The sequence below is a fragment of the Egretta garzetta genome, unplaced genomic scaffold, assembly GCF_000687185.1.
Source record: "Egretta garzetta isolate BGI_Z169 unplaced genomic scaffold, ASM68718v1 scaffold161, whole genome shotgun sequence".
In the NCBI taxonomy this organism is placed as follows: Eukaryota; Metazoa; Chordata; class Aves; order Pelecaniformes; family Ardeidae; genus Egretta; species Egretta garzetta.
In genome coordinates, this window is record NW_009258754.1 from 5,741,151 (window position 1) to 5,760,812 (window position 19,662).

Here is a 19,662-nt window from a genome sequence, read left to right on the forward strand (position 1 = left end):
TTTACATCCTTATCCAAGTCCTTGCAGTTTCACAGCCTGGCATGGCCAGTAACCAATTGTTCTCCTTCGGGTACCCCAAGTCTGTGCCTCTCTTCACAATACACATAGCTTGTGGCCCCATAACGGATTACAGTGGGGCGTTTTGACGAAGCCTGGGTGGCTTTCTCCAAAAGGTTAAGGACCAGACACACACCATTGTTAATTCCTCTCACTCAAATCCAGCACCAGTCCAGCGGTGAATTTGCTGTGATATTTGTAGAGTATGTGCCAGCAGGGTTTTGGGAAGAGGGCAGCTTTTTGTCTTGTGGAGGCTGGCTCCTGCCACAGCCTGCCCAGCCATGGTTATCCCTCATCACACCACACACCTCAAGGTGCAAGGGCTGGGTTACAGCAAAGCCCCTCCTCGGTGGTGCAGCATCACACCTGCCCTTGGATCATCCCGTACACCGGGGCCGGTCTCGTTGACACCCAGTCAAGAGCTAACGCTTGTCGGGTAGTGGCATGTTACAGTGGAGAGCGGATAGATTGTCACAACACTCCAGACCCCTCAGACTTTCCAGACAGTCGCACCCTGTGTTGCACTAACGTTTCTCTTCCCCCTCACCCCACTAGATCCCAGAGGTGAAGACCAGGTTCTCCCCCAACCCTTCTGCTGTTTTCCAGGCGCCGTCACGGATCCTCAATGTGTGAACCCGGACCCTCCTCGCACCCAGGCAGCTTAAAACGTGGCGTTTCTGTTAAGACGTATCACTATGCAATTTTCATGAGGAGTGTTAAGATCAAAGAACCGGTATTATCAAAAGCAGCTCCAGTGGTTAATGATATGCACACACACTTTCTGTTAACACAACAAACCGCACAGCGCTTGGTTCAGAACTGGCAAAACACGCTGCAAGGAGTGACCTAGTTTTTCACGGGAGCAGGTTCATTACTATGCCAGCTGGCGTCACATTAGCGGATTGACTTAAGGCTGCAAAGGCAGGATTGCAGGCAACATCCCTACGCTTAACTACACAGGGTGGGAGGGAAAATAATCACAAGTGGGATGGATAATTAAAACCAAAAAGAGTTTTATTTAACAGCACCCTCTAAGTAGGCCAGTGAAAAACAAGGAGTGTCTGGCTGACTTCTGAGCTTCTTGAGGGGTTTTGGAAACAGGACCTCAAGTGGCATCACCGGAAATCATAGCATCAAACGGGTTGGTCTGAACTTCCAGGGTTGTTTTAGAAGCTGGAGGAAGCCAGCATCACTGAACTCTGAAATAAAACTGGTATATGAAGTGTCTTGGGGCTTTAAGGCTGGAAAGCTGGGTATTTCCAAAATTGGTGGGCTGATGCGGGAGCAAGAGGGGACTGAACTTCAGCAGACAGCCCTGACAGCAATGCACCAGCCTGGTTCGGAGGGGATTGCACGGACAGAGTCAGCTAGGCACCAGACTCCAGAGGATCTAAAATATTTATGTAGTTTGTATAGCTGTTAGGGTGAGTGTAAATATTGTATATGGATTTTACCTAAAGCAATTTGTGATCCTTTAATGAAAAGGACATGCTTATACTTTTAATAAATATTAACTCTTTGCATATGCAAGGTGGAAAATATTGCCTTGAAATTCCTAAATTATTGCCTGTATATTGGTAATGCTAATGCTAGGAACAACCAGAAGCGAATGTTACTTAGAAACTCTTCTTAAAGAAAAATGTAACGTAGAATGTAAGACATCCTTCATTTTTAAGATAGGCCATTTTAAGTGTCATTATTCTAAAGCTGATTTTTTTTAGACTGGTGTGTATTTAATTTCTGCTGACGTACACGTGTTTTAAGAAACCATTTCTTAGCCTTTGTTCATCGAGACTGTAGTGGGTTTACAGTAATTCATGCAAGATAATTAGTCTACTGCTTCTTTCATGGGGGGGAAAAATACCAAATTGAAAAACTTTTACTTTATGTGTTTGAAACACACAAATGTGTTGGCTAGAATGAAAGGAAACTATCCTCAGACTTGAACAGTGATTGGATACATTCACCTGTAATGAAATGGACTTTAATGCAGGAGGATTTTTTTCTTAGCCTTCCTACTAGCTGAAGTGGAAGGCAAATGTAATGAACTTTGGGGCCTTGGCAAACACATATGCATTGCTGATAATTCCCATAAGAAAAATTTTTGAGCTGTTGGCATGTGGATTGTATTTGGAATGCATGCAGACAGCACCGTCTCACTGCGTTATGTGAGAATTTAATGGTGCCACCTCTGGTCATTACACTAGCAGGACCAAACACAACCACGAGAATAGGTAACATCTGCAGTAAGCTGCGCTTGGCTGGGACAAGGGATGGCGCTTCCCACACTCATCCTTGGACCCAGAGGGACCTACAGTAATAGCAGTGCTCATCAAAATAATTTTTCAGGAGATTCATTTTTCAGAAAATTCATTTTTCAGGAAGTTCATTTGAAACATTCAAACTGTACTAAAGGTTTTGCATGTTAGATGTTTCTAAGACTTCAATCTGCTTGTTTAATCTCTTTATAATGTTTTTAACAGTTTTGTTCAAACAGTTTAAGTTCATTTCAATCTTGGACTTTATTAACAGCAAAAAAAAAAGGAAAAAAGAAAAAAAGGATAAATTGTCTATTCAGTCTGTCTTGTTAATTCACTGTACTTCTTAAAAAAAAATCAACCCAGTTCTAAACAAACTGGTAATATAAGCTTGTATTTTATCAAATGGACTGGATTTGATTTAATTTATTAAAATGTATTTTGGCTTGGGTATTCAACCCTGCAGGACAATTTGTCACTGCATTTCTCTCTCGCACAGCCGCACGTGCAGGACAGCACAGCACCCAGGACACCAAGCAAGGTGTCACGGAGATGCCCGACTGCATTCACAGCCATCAGCAGTCAGTCCCTTACTCCTTAAGCTTATCTGCAGGCACAGACCCCCAGGAAGAACAGCTTCCAAGGCACATTTCAATCTGCTGCCCGACTACTGATTTGAAAGCACAACTGCTTTCTAAAGGAAAGCTGTTGCTCTGCAGAATTCATAACCACTTACGGGATTTTCCCCAGACATTTTCAAAGGGAAAGCAAACCATTCAGCAAGCAGTCCACCAGCATAAAGGGGAAAAGGGGATGAACCAATGATATCACTCTGCTACATTTGCTATCGGGGTCACAGAGGCTACATCGATTCTGTTGCAGGTGCCGTGCCCCCAACAACCCCTTTCAGTGGTGCCCCCAGTGTGCCCTGGTAACAGAAAGGGACAAGCAACTCGTGTTTCACCTCAGTTTCACTGCGCCATCTCACACAGATCATGGGAAAATGGTGCTAGCTTTGAATTTTAACAGAGATCATCGCTTTACAGTTGCTCCCAAGAACATTTTAGTGAGCAAAGATGCCAAAGGTACAACCCAGTTTCTGTAGATAGTGCAGTGCCAGCTATGCCTCAGAAGACTTCCAGAAGAAAGCCAAAGGCTCATGAGCTGTTGCCTGACTCCAACTACAGGATGGATGAATAGAAGGAAAATCAAGCAGGTACTTACCACTGCAAGGGACAGGGCGATGCAGCTGGCTGCTGCTGTCCACAACATACCTGATTTTGCACAGAAAGTGCCTGCCTCAAACTGAAAGGCATCGCACCAGGTTCCCCTGAAGAGGGCAAATCTACACAGGTTTTGCAGGCTCCGGGGAGTCATGATGCCTGGACTGCTTCCAAAGCTGCTCTCACACTAGTATTTGTCTTCCCAATTGCTCTGGGTTCACGTCCAAGTCCATCAAGGCTTTCCAACTGTGAATCACGCTGCAAACAAGGGTTATTTGACACATAAAGAAATGTCCTTTAAAAGGAAATTTTTGCACCTGAAGCATTATAATTTACTACCTATAGGGTGACACCAAACATGCTCATTCTGTTCCATCTTGCTCACACCTGGCCTGTTGGGATACTGAGAGTGAGTTTTGCGCCAGCTGCAACTACTGTGCCAGGGAGCTGTGAACACTTGCACTTCCACATACTCAGGGGAAGCTCTGGTGTGAGAAATTCTCCATTACTCAGGGCAGTTCTTGTTACCTGAACTTGAAAAGTTCACAAGCAACACATTAGTGATTTGCCTGCTTTCATAAACTGCACATTTCTCTTCACGTTGCACTAATTTCTTGGAGGGTGAACAATCAGATCCCTAACCTATCACTTCGGCCTTATTCATACCAATTTTCTTCGTCTCAGCCATGGCAGTAATGTACAATTCTAAGGACCAACCTGGTTTACCACAAATGGATGTTGGTGCCACGTAGCCCAGAGAGGCTGCATGTCTTCAGGGCAGAGGTGGCACAGAAGGGAGGGATGATCCCTCGTTCCTGGTGGCACAGGCTTTGGTGTCACCAAGACCGCGCCCAGGGACCCAGACACACTGCTTGCTCATGCACCAGCTCTGTGTCAGTGACATCATTTCTCAAGCAGATGGTCCTGCACCTTCTGGTCTGCACTGGACCACCAGGTCCTGGAGAGGTGTTCATGAAGGCGAGGCGCAGGGCTGCCAGGAGGGGAGGCATCGTGGTTGGTGCCAAGGGCTTGCTCAACCTTCCTTGCCACATTACCGCCATTTGTTTGGCTCTGGCAGCGTAGAAGGCAGTGCAGTGCGTGCTCACTTAGAGGAGGCACCTGCATGGGATTTAGTACAAACCAGAATGAGTTTTGCGGCATTTTGAAAGACAAGGGAGCACTAAGCCTGCTCACAGATACCTATGATTCCTCCCCACAGCCAAGAAAAATGAAGTTAGCTTTCCTTACTTCACACCCACAATCCCTTCCTTTTTTGGGTGTGGTGACAGTTGGGCCGCAGGGTCTCTGTGAGGAGAGGCGGGGGCTGCCCCGTGCTGGACACTGCAGGTTCCGGCCGCCCCGGGGCAGCTGAGGGAGCCCAGCCCCTGGACAGTTGCTTAATGTAGGGAGGAAGAAGGACAGGCAAAGAGAGGCTGTAAAGGGCAAACCCCCATCCTCCTGCACCCCTTGTGGGGGGAGGAGGTGGGAGTCAGGAAGGGCTGAGGAAAAAACAGGGCGGGGGGAAAGGAGGTGGGGTTTTTTATCTTTGTTTCTCACCACCCAACTCCATTCCAATTGTCAAGTTCAACTAATTTTCCCCAACTTGAGTCCGTTTTGCCTCTGACAGTAATTGGTATGCAATGTCCCTTTTTTTTAATCTTCACCCACGAGCTTTTTCATCTTTTCTCCCGGTTCTGCTGAAGGGGAATGAGAGTGCAGCTGGGTGGGCCTCTGGCAGCCAGCCAGCGTCAGCCCCCCATGCTTTTCAATCTTCCACACAAACCAGTTACTTGCTGTTTAAACAGGCTGCTCTGGAGAATGGAAAGTTGGAGCTAAGCTTGCTGAGTTCCTGGCTTCCCTTCCCCCAGCCTCCAAAACTAAGAGCTTTTTAAAATAACTAGAAAAGCTCCCTCTTCCTTCAGATCAATTCCACAACTATCAATTTTTATCCAGAACTAAAACACCCTGAATATACAGAGCACAGAAAAGTCTCTGGATTTGGAGAAACTTCGAGTGACAGATGACAATCAAGACAATCCTATCACAGCTAATAAAAGATTTTATTGTAAACATACGTATCTTACACAATTATACAGTATAATACAGATAACATGAAGGATTTAAACACTCAGCATTACAAATAGGAGCAGTATTTGTAAAGAGATCTTTAACTTGTATCAAGACTCTTCAGAAAGCCAGAGAAATATACCGTAACATTTCAACACACCGCATCATCTGTAGCATTCCACACACACCTGAACGGATGCATGAAATTCCACAACCTCTAACTTATCTCCAAGTAATTCCCACAGGAACTTCTCACCAACAGATTTTTCTCCCACCATTTTTCAGAATTCAAAGAACTTGTTGCAAACATTTCCTACATCTGAAGGACTAAACAAATGTGTTATTTTCTATCTGCTTTTAACAGATTTTTCTTCAGCAAACTTTATATATTATTAATATAGCATCTCCTAGGAGAATAACCTGTGGTTGCTCAGAAATGTAGCAATAGACCTCCACTGCAAGAACCCTGTTAAGAACAGGGGGAATTTACCTGCCTGCTTCAGGGCCAGGTTCAGATCTCATTCTGAAACTCCATTCCTCGCAGAAAAGCAGGACACAGGCAAGGAAGCCACAATTTGCAAACAGATGCCCAAAGACGAGCTCCTGCATCCTCAAGAGCTGCTCTGGGCGTATCAAAATCCCAGAAACTAAGCCCACAAGAGATAGGGGCTAGAAATGCATGTGTCATTGCAGAAGATCATAGCACAACTCAGTTTGCCCAAAAGGCTGTTCCCACACAACCTGCAGGCTGTCATAGCGATAGTGACAGCTATCTTGAAAATGCCCTTCTCTCTTGTAAAACCTGTGTACAGGGGTGCCTGAAAGCAGTATGGACTTTGAGTTCACTACAGCCTACAAACAAAGTGTGGGGCCTGCAGTTCCCCAGCTACCTGGATTCCTCCCGACTCTCAACACTGAGCTCAAACATCATCACCACCGCTCAACTCCTTCACACTGACCTCAGCTGAAAAACTAATGTCAGGGTTAAGCTGTGCACTTTAGTTGTGCAGGCAATCCTGCACTCAGCTCACCTGAACAAGCCAGGATTATCTTTTGAATCCAGAGCATCTGAAATGCCCTTTCTAGGGGGCATTTAAATCCTTCTCTGAATGCTGTTTGGATTTCATCCATTGGTCCCATTTCCTAGATTCAAGGGCCAGGTTCTCCCAGTCTTATTCAAGCAAACTGTAACTCCCCGTTAGCTATGATAAACTGAGTGGGGCTTATCTGCAGAGCTAGGTTTTATTTAAGGTGGAGAAGACAGGCAGCACCTCATCTGAGGTACGTAGTACCTTCTTCAGTTTAAGAACTGCATCAAACCAACGCTACTCTCCTTGGAAGCCTGAAACCACCCTCTAACTCAGCCCTCTTCCACAGTTCCTGCACACTACTGGAGTTACCATCACCCGTCTTCTAGGCCAAAAAAAGCACCAAAAGGTAACATTCTGAAGATTTCTGTTCCTACCCCAGGCCAGGAAAGATAACTGTGGTTTAATGTTTATAAAAGGCTTTGTATTGTCAAAGCACGGCACCAACAAGAGCGAGGCCTCAGTACACCCCTGTGAGGTAGGTATCCTGCTCCCCATGCTCAGAGATGGGGAAACTGAGGCACAGAGTGATTAAATCAAAGGCCATGCAGCAGATCAGAGACCCAGCTGAGATCAGTGCATTGGAGGTTCTGGCTGTTTGACCTATGCTCCACCCACATGACAGCACTGCCTCACAAAACAAGCATGCTGAAAGCACAGCAGTCCAACAGGAGTCCCACCAACTTTACAATGGCTTATTCACACTACAAGAAAGCACCCACGGGGGCAGGACAAAGGGGTGGTGGATGTGGGGGTGGTCAGGATGTTGTCAGCGAAGCCTTCTTCAGCAAGGTGTCGATAGCCAGGCTGCAGACATGTCTCCTACACCAGTGATGTTCCTGAGACAGGTTAAGTGCTGGGGTTAGTAGCAGAACTTCTTCCTGCAGTCAAGGCATCAGAGGAGCTCCCCACAAGCAGCAAATCTCTGATTTTTTTATGCGATCAGGCCTCTCTGTTGAGCAGAACTTAAGCCAAAGTGGTGCTGCTCCCACAGCACTTCACAATCCAAGCTGATCATTATGTGAATGCTGTCAGAACACCGAGACTTGTACAACACAGCTGGTCACCTGCCCTCCAGCACACTCCAAACCTTCTGGCAGCCTGGGGAGGCACTCGCTGGGCAAGCAAAGGGTTTCAGCCAGTCCAAGCCCACAAACACTGAATACTGACTGTCCTTGCCCCTCTCCTTTCCCAGGCAGGACAAGTGGTCAGTCAAATCATACCAAGCCTGACCACGGGTTGTTCATCTTGATTGAGCATGTGCCAGCCTACACTTTCTGAGGTGACTAAGAAAGGTGACATCTGACATCTCCTCTAAAGAGGCAAAGAATACCTTACCTCTACCTTATCTACCTGACAAGCCTACCCAGCTGTGTCCTCAGTCACATGCATCATGCTCAAGCAAGACCAGCAGAATTTGTTGCAGCCATCAGCCTTCTGCTCCCCCACACCCAAACCTAACCAACTAACCCACCCATCTACTCAAATGGCCCAACTTTAAAAGCTGCCTTTGACTTATTTCATATTCAGAGTGCCAAAGCAACTGTTCTGCCCACTGCGTGGGGAAATCAATTCATATGTAGGCTGCGTCAAAAAGCAGAATTTCTTTTCTTTAAAAAAATGTTCAGTCTCATCAATACAGCTGTCTCAGAGGGACCAGGCCTGTGGAGTCTCTCACAGCTAGCAACGCAATGCAAACTGACAATGTTTGTTCAGCCACTGAACATACACTTACCAAGTAAACACTGACATTTAGCAACTTGATTTGGAACAGAGCATCATTTTGTTGCATTAAGGTGCATCTTTAATTGGAGGTAACAATCTAGTAGCCCAATGTTATAAATGTATATAATAGTGTCCTACAGAAATACTGGATTTGTCAACCCAACTTCAGTCATAAATCCACCTTTCCTGTAGCATCTTCTCTGCTCTATTTCATTGTTCTTCATTTAGTATCTTCATATGTTTGTTTGTGAGGAAGTCAAGAAAGGGAATACTACAGATGGCTTTGTGAATATTTGTCACTGTGATCTCTCTTGGAGTCCTGCAGGGAATGCATCAGATATACTATTATAATACATAAAAAAGACACATGGCCATAAAGCAGCAAGTCAATAAATTTACTAACAGGGGAAGAAAAAAAAAAGAAAAAAAGATGAATCAAAAAAAGGGATAAAAGAGCAGGTGTTAGAGCAACACAAGAAAAGCATTAAAATGTCACAGTACAAAAAAGCCGCTCTCAGATGACTGGGGGAAATATCGTGGGCACTGGGACAGGAAAATCAAGTGCTGAGGTATTAATTCTTGAACTTCTATAGCACAGACTATGTGTATATATTTCTATATATAAGATATATCATATGTTTAATATATATTACATAAATATTTATATATTGCATACAAGTAAATATTTAAACTAAGCATTTTCTCCTAGTGTTTTTTTCAATTTCAAGCTATCCCAAATCATGGTGCTGAACAGAAATCAAAATGTGGCCTGTTACTATAAAAATCACTCAGTATCTGAGCCAGGAAAGAGTATCTCTGTAAAATAAGGAAGACATTATTTATGTTAAGTTCTGTCTGGCCATGGGTAAGTTGTCTACATGGTAACCTGAGATGGACAGGAATGAGAAGGTTCTTCCAACATGACCCTGTAGAAACAGGTCATCTGCCTTTGAGTATGGCAACACCAGAGAATCCTGCCTCAGTTTTTAATGTTGTCTATGTTATTACTCCTTTGCCACTATGGAGCTAAGAGATGACAAACCCCCTCCTAAGGCTTGGATCTTCCCAGAGTATAGTTAATAAATTCCCTTGCTCACATGGTCTGGGCTAATCTGACTGAATTCCTCAAGCAGTTCAGCCCTTCATGCTGGCCTAAGTAGTCTAAGAGGAAACAAGTTGCAGTACCTGTTGTGAGGAGCTGTCTGGTATGCCACAGACAGTGCTTGTCGTAGGATATCACTCATAAGCTGTTCAGTGGCCTGTGACAAAAGACAACAATAGGAGACAACATTATGAAAAGAGGAAAGGAACACGCTATTTGCTTGAGTATCAGCGTAAGAGCGGCTGAAGTCCTGGCTCACTTCAATCCTGTATTTGATCAGCAGGGGGCAAGATGCCCAAGTGAGTTTTACTGGCACAGTAATAAGAGCTGAGTGTATTTAACAGAAAGAAAGAGACCTATAGATGCACAGAGCTCAGACTGCAACTGCCCAGTCTGGTTTCTCTCTGGACCTGCAGAACAGTGTGTGCACAGCAGGGTGGATCCAACGTTCTGGAGTTTGTGCCTCAAAGCGCATTTTAGGGCCTTGCCTCTCACGCACCAGAGCTTGTTTTGTACATGTCAGATTCCAGATATTCTCCTGGGAGCTGGTATGTGCTTGTTAGCCACTCCCTGTGGTCACCAGGCTTATGTCAAGACACTTTCACAGAAACCTCCCAGCCTGGACAGCAAGCAGATGGTAGCGGTATTGCCCTACACATTTGGCTTAATCAAGGTTCAGTCAAAAGCTAATTAAGGCTCTTGGCTTTCTGTGCCTGTATCAAGACTAGAGCAGAGTTTTCTGGGATGTTCAGTCAGAAAAGCTGGCATAACTCTACAATTATAATGGAGCAATCTGATGATTACAATCTGTGTCTACAAATGGATGTATCTGTATCTGAGTTCAACTATGAAAAGTAACAGAGAGCACAGCAGAAGTGCGCATGCATGTGCATATGTGACCTGGAATTAATTAGCTTTTGTAGAACTGATCTTCTGATAAGCAGTAGTCTGTATAAATAACCCCCCAAATTGTCTTTGGCTTGAAACACAGCAGAGCACTGCTAAAAATAATCTGTGTTAGCCTTCAATCCAAACCCAAGAACTTCAATTCCATGCTGTTCCAAGCTTTGGTAAGAAACTGCCTCTGTTTTTCGAAAATTGATCATGATAGATAAATGGTTTCTCATACAAGGCAGAATTGCTGCTGTCTGCAGAGACAATCCAGGCAAAAAGGAACTGAACAGTATTTAGGAAAAAATATTTAACCTCTTATAAAATAATCCAATCTTACAGAACTCTGGCAGAATCCCCCCCCCTCCCCAAACTCTGAAGGGCAGGACAAAGTAAGGGATACTTTCAAAATTACAGATGTGTCAGTATCTTGCTGGAGCCAAGAATCTGCAAATCACTATTCTGTGTCCAAGCCAAAAAATCAGTTAGAGAGCTGGAAACACACACAGAAGTATATGACACTCTTTGGTCAGCTATATATCTTTCTGTATAAAGACAGACATCAGACTCTGCATCTCCTGATTTGATAAATGCATATTAATACAGATAATCATCATTCTTTTTTTCTACATTACTGGGTTAATACAATTACAGAAAAGTTCTTAATGTGAAGTAATTTCTTACCTTTAAAATCATGTCTTCTATTACTGATGCATAAACATTCTTTTGCACCTCAGCAGGCTGAAAGGAAATCCCTATCTATAAAATATGAGAGAGAAAAAAAAATTGATACATCAAACAACACAACCCATGTTTTGCTACAGATGAGATGAGAATGAGATAACAGACACAATCTATTACAAAGGGTAGATAAAAAACAAGGAAGCAGACATTGCAGAACTCTCAGGCTGTGTAAACTCAGGCTTCATTTAAAAAAAATCTGGAGAAAATGAAGCTTGACCATTAGAACAGCCTGCAGAAACGCCTCTAAAACAAAGGAGAAACAAAACCAGATTTTAATTTTTGTCTCAGAAAGTCCACACAAACCCCAGGCTCCATTGGGTATCTTTGGATTGAGAATGGAAGCTCCGTTTTAAAACTGTATATATATTCAACCAATCTATTCATAATCTTCCCTGCACCTAACTATGACAACTGAAACCATTATAAACAGCACTCCTGGCACAAAAGTTTTACATTGAAAGTGTTTCATCCCCCAGTCACACTCTCATCATGCCTGTGCCCTTGCCACCTATGTAGCAAGACTAGATACACTGCAGAACCAAAGTTTTGTCCCTTGATGGCAGCGTTTGAGGTAGAGACAGAGATCCTTTCTTCCTCCCAACAAACCGCTGCAAGCAAACCTCTCCCGCTGCTCCTGTCTCTACTGGTACAATGGCGAGCACTCTCTCCTATGAGCTTAGTCAGTCTCCTCTCTTTCCTTCCTGCTGCTGTGAGAGAAGACACCCCTCTTTTACCCTAATTTAAATAGGAGCAAGAAACTCAAGCAGTAGAGAAGTTTTCCATGGTCTTAGCTTTACCACATCTCCTTTGCAGGAGCTGCTATTAAACAGCACTGCTCCAAGCAACAAGCCCAAATCTTTCACATGATGGGACAGGAAGAAGTCGATGCTAGGGCTCCTCTTCCCTCATTTCCCCTTGCTTCTAGCCTTCCAGGATGATTTTTTGGGTGGTAAGCCCTGCAACACAGCTACTCTGAAATGACCTCCCAGCTGGCATGCTTCACTTACTCCTGCCAGCGCTGGCCATCTGAGTGTCAGAGTCAGAAGGTCCAATTTTTCCAGGGCATTTATAAAAAACTTTCATAAAACATCCAGAAGCCCGTATCACAGAATCACAGAATGGCAGGGGTCGGAAGGGACCTCCAGAGATCATCTAGTCCAACCCTCCTGCTAAAGCAGGTTCACCTAGAGCAGGTTGCACAGGACATCATCCAGGCGGGCTTTGGATATCTCCAGAGAAGGAGACTCCACAACCCCCCTGGGCAGCCTGTTCCAGTGCTCTGTCACCCTCAAAGTAAAAAAGTTCTGCATATTCAACTGAAACCTCTTATGCTTCAGTTTGTGACCATTGTCCCTTGTCCGGTCACTGGGCACCACTGAGAAGAGTCTGGCTCCGTCCTCATGACATCCACCCTTAAGATATTTGTACATGTTGATTAGACCCCCTCTCAATCTTCTCTTCTTCAGGCTGAACAAGCCCAGCTCCCTCAGCCTTTCCTCATGGGGGAGATGCTCCAGTCCCCTAATCATCTTTGTTGCCCTCCTTTGGACTCTCTCTAGGAGTTCCTCATCTTTCTTGAACTGGGGAGCCCAGAAATGGACAAAGTACTCTAGGTGAAAGAAAGGCAACTAAATAAATGTAAGACCACAACTAGCTTAACAGCAGTTCTTACTAGCTTTATGATTCACTTATTACCTTCTCTGCAGTGTCCCTCACAAACTCTGATGCAGGCAAGGAAGCCAAGTAGAACTTCATCTCCTCTTGTTTCTCCTCCTGTTCTTTCTTAATGTTTATTTTCAATGGCTCACTGAAGTTGAGAATATCTACTTCCTCTTCATGTTCTGGTTCTCGTTTCAGAAACTGCTGTAGTTCCTCTAGTTTTCGGCACAGCTCCTCACCACTGCTGTAAGATGAAGGGCATTCTGAAAAAGAAGCAATCAATTAAACACATGATAGGTTGTGGAAAGCTGTTTATAAACATATGCACACTCGAAATATTGTAAGAAATTAAGGTAATTGGAAGTTATTTTTGTAGTTCCTACCAAACATAAGGATGAACAGAAATGCAAAGAGTCATTGAGAGCCTTCTAATTATATCTTCATGACACTTACGGTCCTCTCCCTCATCTGCCCCTACACCAACCAAGGCGGCTGCATTTCAAACAAAACCAGGCTAATGTGAGTCTCCTAAATATTGTCACAGGAGCTTTTGGACAACTGGCAAAGCTCTTAAACTTGCCTGGAGTAATAGAGTTTTTACTAGGTAGACATCGTGTAGAACTAAATAATTTTTTTTACATTGTGACAAGTATTATCATGCTTATTAAGAAAAATCAGAAGACAGATTTACAGTGGAATTACGAATTCTCTGCATGCTCGACGTGAGCCAATAGAACCTTTAGTGGAAACACATTCTTTTCTTCAAAGACAAGCACAAATCTAGTTATTTAGATACAAATATTAAAAAGCGGATGTAGGCTTCCTTTCCACCTTTAACAACTGCAATGCAGGGCCAGACTCAGCAAAGAATAATCAAATCCATACACTTCTGTGAAATACCTTAAATTCCTGTATGATCAGAACAGAAAAATATTCAGCTTCAGGAAAGGGATTATCTGAAGGTGAAACAAGGGAGCTTAACTGTGAAGAATGGATGAAATTAAAGATGTATGTTTAATACATACCAAAATGGACTGTGGAGATCCCAGAGCTATGCCTAGTACAATAATGCAGCAGCTGTAATAACGCAATGTGAAGCTTCACACGGGCCAATTCACTTCACTTTTGGAGGTAAATTAACCCCCACTGAGATTCACACTGCTGCTGCCAGTTTTGGAGGTTTTTTGTACCGGAACTCATTCACTCTGTTTGCATGCTAAGTCTTTTAATAGAGGCTAAGCTTACTCGAGCAAAAGTGTCATTACTCCCGATGCTTTGTTTGTGGGCCCATTTTTAAATGATTATACTGTGGGGCAAGAATCATCTCTCATAAGTTTTATCTACGCTGGGCCTCCAAAGGCCCCAAAGCACAATAAAACCCAAAAGAGGCCCCAGAGAACATCAGGATTGGTATGGACAAGGGGCAGCCTCATCTGTAGGCTTGCATTAAGATCTCCAACTTCTGGTATTCCAGAGTGAACAAAGTCAAAAAACAAAGAAAGAATCCCCTTGTCCTGAAGAAACAGCACATGTGTGCGCGTACGCACAGCCTTGAGACATTTAACAAATAGTGTCTTTGGCAAAAAAGAGCCTTCTGTTTCTCCATACTCACCTGGCTCACTGTCAATCTGTGTCAGCACGTCTTCAATGGAGTCCTCATCATTCCGTAAGGTCTCTGGGTCAGGTGGAGTGTAGCCATGGCATCGACACCAGTGCACCACGTGCTTTGTTTTCAGGGGTGTAATGTTGCGAAACCTGGGGTGCTTCTCTATGATTTCTTGTAGGATCTTTCTCACCGTCATTGCTCGTTGCCACTGCAACAAACCAAAGGGAAAGCTCATCACATTGGCTAAAACATTTAAGGCTGGAGTATGGCCCAGAACAATAATCCTGGTTGCAAGGAAGACAAAAGGAACACCATTTTCTCAGAAGTCATAATGACAAGGAAAAACAAATGTAGAAGATAGTCCTAATCCTGATATTAAGAATCTGTTATTTAAACTCTGCTTTCTCATCCAAACAAAACCTGAAGGGACACACATTTACAGAGGCCAAGAGACATTTCATAGAATCATAGAATGTTTTGGGTTGGAAGGGACCCGTAGAGGTCATCTAGTCCAACCCCCTGCAGCAAGCAGGGATACTGCTAACTAGATCAGGTTTGTCATGACTTGAACTGTCTCATCTCCCAGGTAACACCTAAGATGGCATAGAGCAAGAAATCCACTAGAGCAAAACATGCTGCTCAAAATTTTGGTTAACTCTTTAATCATTTAAGTTGGCAACAGCAGAAGGTCTCATCAGTTTTAACGTCTTCCCCGTAAATCTCCATAGCAAGATGACGAAACTATGAAGAAATAGGGGGAAACATAACAACCACAACACAAAAAAAGTCCAGATTAAGTGAAATATTTATCTTTAGTGAACTGACAATCTATTTCAGCACTAGGATTACTTATGTCAGATCCCTCAATTCTCATCCTACAAAAAGCAGACACAATCCCATGAAAAGATGGACAAAGTATGTTGGGTAAAATTCACGTGACCATAATATGCCCCAAAAGAGTGATGAGGATAAAGTGCTAACAGGGCAGTTTGCAAAAATTCTGATTTTGGAAATGCTTCAAAAACATCTTTCTTTGAACCAACTGAAAAACGACCTTTAGAGTCCCTTCTGCTTGAAAAAGTGTCTGAACTGCATCACTACCTGAACACAAATCAGTGTGTCTTGCAGTAAGGAATGCTTCCATTTAAAATGCAACAGACTGCTTCAGAAAACAAATCAGCCAACAACAAGGAAGGTTCCATAATTCAGAAATCCTTCTTGTGTTCCTAATGACTGCTTATGAAACACAGGAGGAGAGGATTACCTCAGCTGCCCTCCTCTTCCCAATATTCCAGCTGTAATACTGTTCCACTGAACTGGCACAAAAAGAGCTTGCATCTTCACCTAAAAGAAACAAAGCCAAAACCAGTATTCAATTTTAATACTTGAAATAAGATAAATTCTGGTTTTGATGTTATTTAAGTGGAGAAGAAGAGGGAAATGTGGTTCATGCTCACAGGATCAAGGACTGTAACTTTCACAAATGTTGTGCTCTCTCTGTGCACAGCACAGATACGTGCGCAGACACTTTGGGTTTTGAGTGCAAAATCAGCATCGCTCTTATTCAGGATGTACAGACATCTGTGGCTATGGGCTGTTTTAAGCCCCTTCTTTCCCCCAAACTGTAATGATGTAGATCTTTAAGTCTGTCTTACTGGTCAAAGTCTCTTACTTTGGAAAACCTTTTCTTTTCCCAACAAATCGCAATATAAAAATGAAACACTGAAAAAGTTTCCTAGCAAAAACATGAGGAGGGTATATAAATGCTAAGCAACGGATTCATGAATGCTACTGTAGGCCAGAGAGCTGTATGTAATGAAAGCTTTACTGTGCCACCCACTCCTACTTCACTCATTGTGCTTGAGAGTCTGCCCTACCCAGTCTCCAGGACCACTTGTTCTAAGTGCATTAGTTACCAGAGGGAGCTGGCACATTTTCAGCTACGTACATGAGTAAGAGGTATGCAATTATAAAGTACCATAAAGGAATAAAATGCTTCTCTGCAAACTACCACCTTTCATTTAAAAAAAAGAAAAGCAAAAACCCACAACACACACCCCCCCCCCAAAGCACATCTGTTAAGGACAAACCATGGAAAAGAAGACCTACTTGCATCCATTATGTGAGGAAATACAATCTACTTCTAACAAAAAACAACTACCAACTACTAACAAAAAATAACTACCGACAACATACTTGGCTTTATTGGAAGAATCTGATTCTAAGCATCTTTAGAATGGCCCCCGGAGTAAGCTCTCTAGGAGAATTGCTTAATTTCATTCCGCCTTTTAATAATTTCTGCGGCTACAGAGTACGCAAGGCATTCTGTTGATACATTGAAAATGGAAAGCAAAGCCTTTTAATTTACTGCTTACTTTTTTCAGCAATTAATGGAACCTTCTTCACTATTGCTGTTAAAAGCTGCTGGATGTTCTCCAAATATTCTACGCTGCAAGGGATAAAGAGAGTCACAATGAAGAATACTGTTGGAAGCAATGAATCAGATGCAAAAGGTTTCATAATCATTGCATGGTTTAAAGTCTCTAGCCCCAAGGCATTATAGCAGTACTAGTATGATGATAAACTGTTATGCCCCAAACCAGAGAAGATATTTCAAACGGCCCTTCCGCTTGCCGAAGCGTCCGCATCTGAAGCCGCATTTGTCATGATGAAGGAACTGAAGATAGGCTTTTCTGGGCAGCCTTGAAAGGAATCCCTGCATCATCTCACAATCTACAACACTACTTTGAGGGGTAAGATGCACCTATTAGTGCAGGCTGTGCCACTAGGAACATGGGATATTGCATTGGAAGCTTTGTCCTTATGGGAGTTTAAGTAAATTTTACTTAACCAGCCATACGGTATTTAACTGGCAAGAACTGTATTTTCCATTAGTTGTTTTGTAACTATGGTCATTTCCAGTGTGTAGTGACTTAAGATTTTTACTCCCATCTCCTACACGTACTCTCCATCAGGGATATGTCAGAATAACAAAACTTTTCAAAACATGGAGACAGGAAAGTCAGCCACTGGAGGAATCAAGAGCAGGAAAAACATCCTACACATTGTAAGAAATATGCAGAGCAAATTCTGCAAACTGAGTTCTGGTGAAAAAACACTAACAAGTACCTACAAGAGCATCCAGTGAACAAATACTCCAATAATCTTTATTATTAATTCCAATTCTGAACCAACGCAGCCCTCACACTAAGTAATTACAGAAGTACATGAGCCTTTACAAGACTAGAGAGGCAAGAAGAGAGGCAGTTCTACTTATGTCAGATGCCCCTTTTTTGACCTGCATTTCACTGGAGAGTTTGACCTCAGTAAGGACACATAATGGCAATGGGAATTATACAAGCAGCAGATGATAAAGAGGTTTTAGCAGCTTGAGATTTTAGCAAACCCAAACCAACTGCAAATCTCCAAATAATTTTTTCCCCTTTCATGAGCCCTACATACAAATACATTTACAGAGAAAATATTGCAACACTGTCTGAAACTAATGCCAGCCAACAGGATTAGTACTGATACAGCAGCATATGGGACAGAAGATTTTATAATGTATTTCTGGGTCAAAGTTAATGCTACTGCACGTATCCCTAGAACCTCGTCCTTTCCCCCTGATATTTCAAAGATCAGAAATCCTTATAGAGAAATGAAGAATTACTTGATAACGTAATTTCCAAGTTCAGAGCTCTCTTCTGTTTTTACTGCTGTTTGGCCTTCTTGGGTACCCACAGGGCTGCAGTTTTGTCCTGTTGAATCAGGCTCCATCTTAACTTCAAAGAAACAGAATACATTTTAAGAGACAAAAGGTACCGTCAGCTTCATAGAGAATGTCTTGCAAGACTCCAGTAAGACTAAGGGTCTTACCTAACATCACTTAATTTGCTGTTTGCATTCCGATTGTTAAGCATGAACAAATGTGGCCTTCAATGCTGCTGAAGGAAAGCCACCAAAACATGTACCCCCCGCCTCCAAATCTCAACATGCTCATCTCTTATCCTTTTTAGAAAATTTGCATTTGCATAATCAATTGTTCATGTTTTGCATATTACTGCCTGAACTAAATTGATCTGCCTGCAAATGTACGTTGGCCTTTCTGTAAACAAAGAGCTGTATAGAAAACAACTAACAGTTTTAGCAAGAAGGGACATTTCAAAGCGAGAACTTTTTTGACAGTCTCTTGCCTACTGTATATCTTTCCCTTGTGTTAGCGCTGCTGGAAAGCTTTCTCCAGTACCTTTCACCAGTCACTGTTCTGAGGACAGCAGTAATTGTGATTCAATACATGCTGCTCTGTGTATTTCTGCAAGACGGATTGCAACAATGAATGCTTAAGGTACTCATGGTAGCATTCTAGAACATCCTCATTTCCCTCTGTACTTGCCTATGCTTTGGGATTTGTTGAGGGGGAAGTCACTGTTAATTTCCTAGTCCCCAGATGTCGTTGTTACTTGATTACATTGTTACCCTACTAACAATGGAAATAAAGGAACCCACAGTCACAGGGTCTACTTTCATAGTCAGGCCACTTGCATAAAGCAGCACCAGCTTATTTCTACTACTTATCTTACTGAAAAATTCCTTGTTACCTTTAGTGATGGATGCTGTAGAGGGACTTGGGACAACCGTACTTGCTGCTGTGACAGCTGTAACAGCTGAAACTTTGCTGGTAGAAAGTGACTGTATCACTGGAGAGAAACAGCAAAAAACCCAAACGAAAAGAAAACAAAAAAAACACACAGAAAAAAAAACACGACAAAGAAAAAGAAAAAAAAAAAATCAAACTTCATACACTTTGACAAATAACCATGTTCAGAAGCAATACAGTGTTTGCAGCACAAAGTTTAGGGATGAATTTCCTTGCTACATTTTCTTCTATCTCTAACTTTGGACCATGTATGCCAACAGTGACCAAGAGCTACCCTGTGTCAAAGGGGATTTTTAAACACCATCTGTCATCCTCGTCTGCCCTTTACCTTTGTTCATAGGCATGAGTATTGTCTGAACACCTCCAGAAGCTGTGTTTACACCGAGCTGTTTAAGCTGGCTGGGAACTGTCAGAACAGCCTGCTGTGGACTAGACTGATTTGAGTGGATTTTTAGCAACCCTGCAAGAAGAACGGAAGACAAAATGTTAAATAAAACACACCATTTTGTTTATCTCCAGCTACTTCTCTCCCTTTCTGCCTGAACCAGGATGGCATGTAAGCTAGCACTGCCACCCTCTTAACAA

General features: G+C 42.9%; 1 protein-coding gene across 6 annotated transcripts in view; it reads right to left on the reverse strand.

Annotated features, from left to right (window-relative positions):
• Positions 1-5,623: 5,623 nt before the first annotated feature.
• The window catches only part of YEATS2 (YEATS domain containing 2), a 51,263-nt gene continuing 37,224 nt past the window's right edge, over positions 5,624-19,662 (reverse strand). For 3 of the 6 annotated variants that reach the window (XM_035888843.1, XM_035888842.1, XM_009649155.2), the window contains 10 exons: positions 19,406-19,537; positions 19,019-19,117; positions 18,091-18,202; positions 16,796-16,869; positions 15,685-15,764; positions 14,427-14,628; positions 12,851-13,077; positions 11,096-11,170; positions 9,604-9,677; positions 5,624-8,737 (listed from right to left, as the gene is read on the reverse strand). In XM_035888843.1, coding sequence (XP_035744736.1) covers positions 8,629-8,737; positions 9,604-9,677; positions 11,096-11,170; positions 12,851-13,077; positions 14,427-14,628; positions 15,685-15,764; positions 16,796-16,869; positions 18,091-18,202; positions 19,019-19,117; positions 19,406-19,537 — 1,184 coding nt within the window. In that variant the 3' untranslated portion in view covers positions 5,624-8,628. Of the gene's footprint in view, positions 8,738-9,603; positions 9,678-11,095; positions 11,171-12,850; positions 13,078-14,426; positions 14,629-15,684; positions 15,765-16,788; positions 16,870-18,090; positions 18,203-19,018; positions 19,118-19,405; positions 19,538-19,662 lie in introns of those variants that run through there. The other 3 variants (XM_035888844.1, XM_035888845.1, XM_035888846.1) reach the window with 3 other exon arrangements.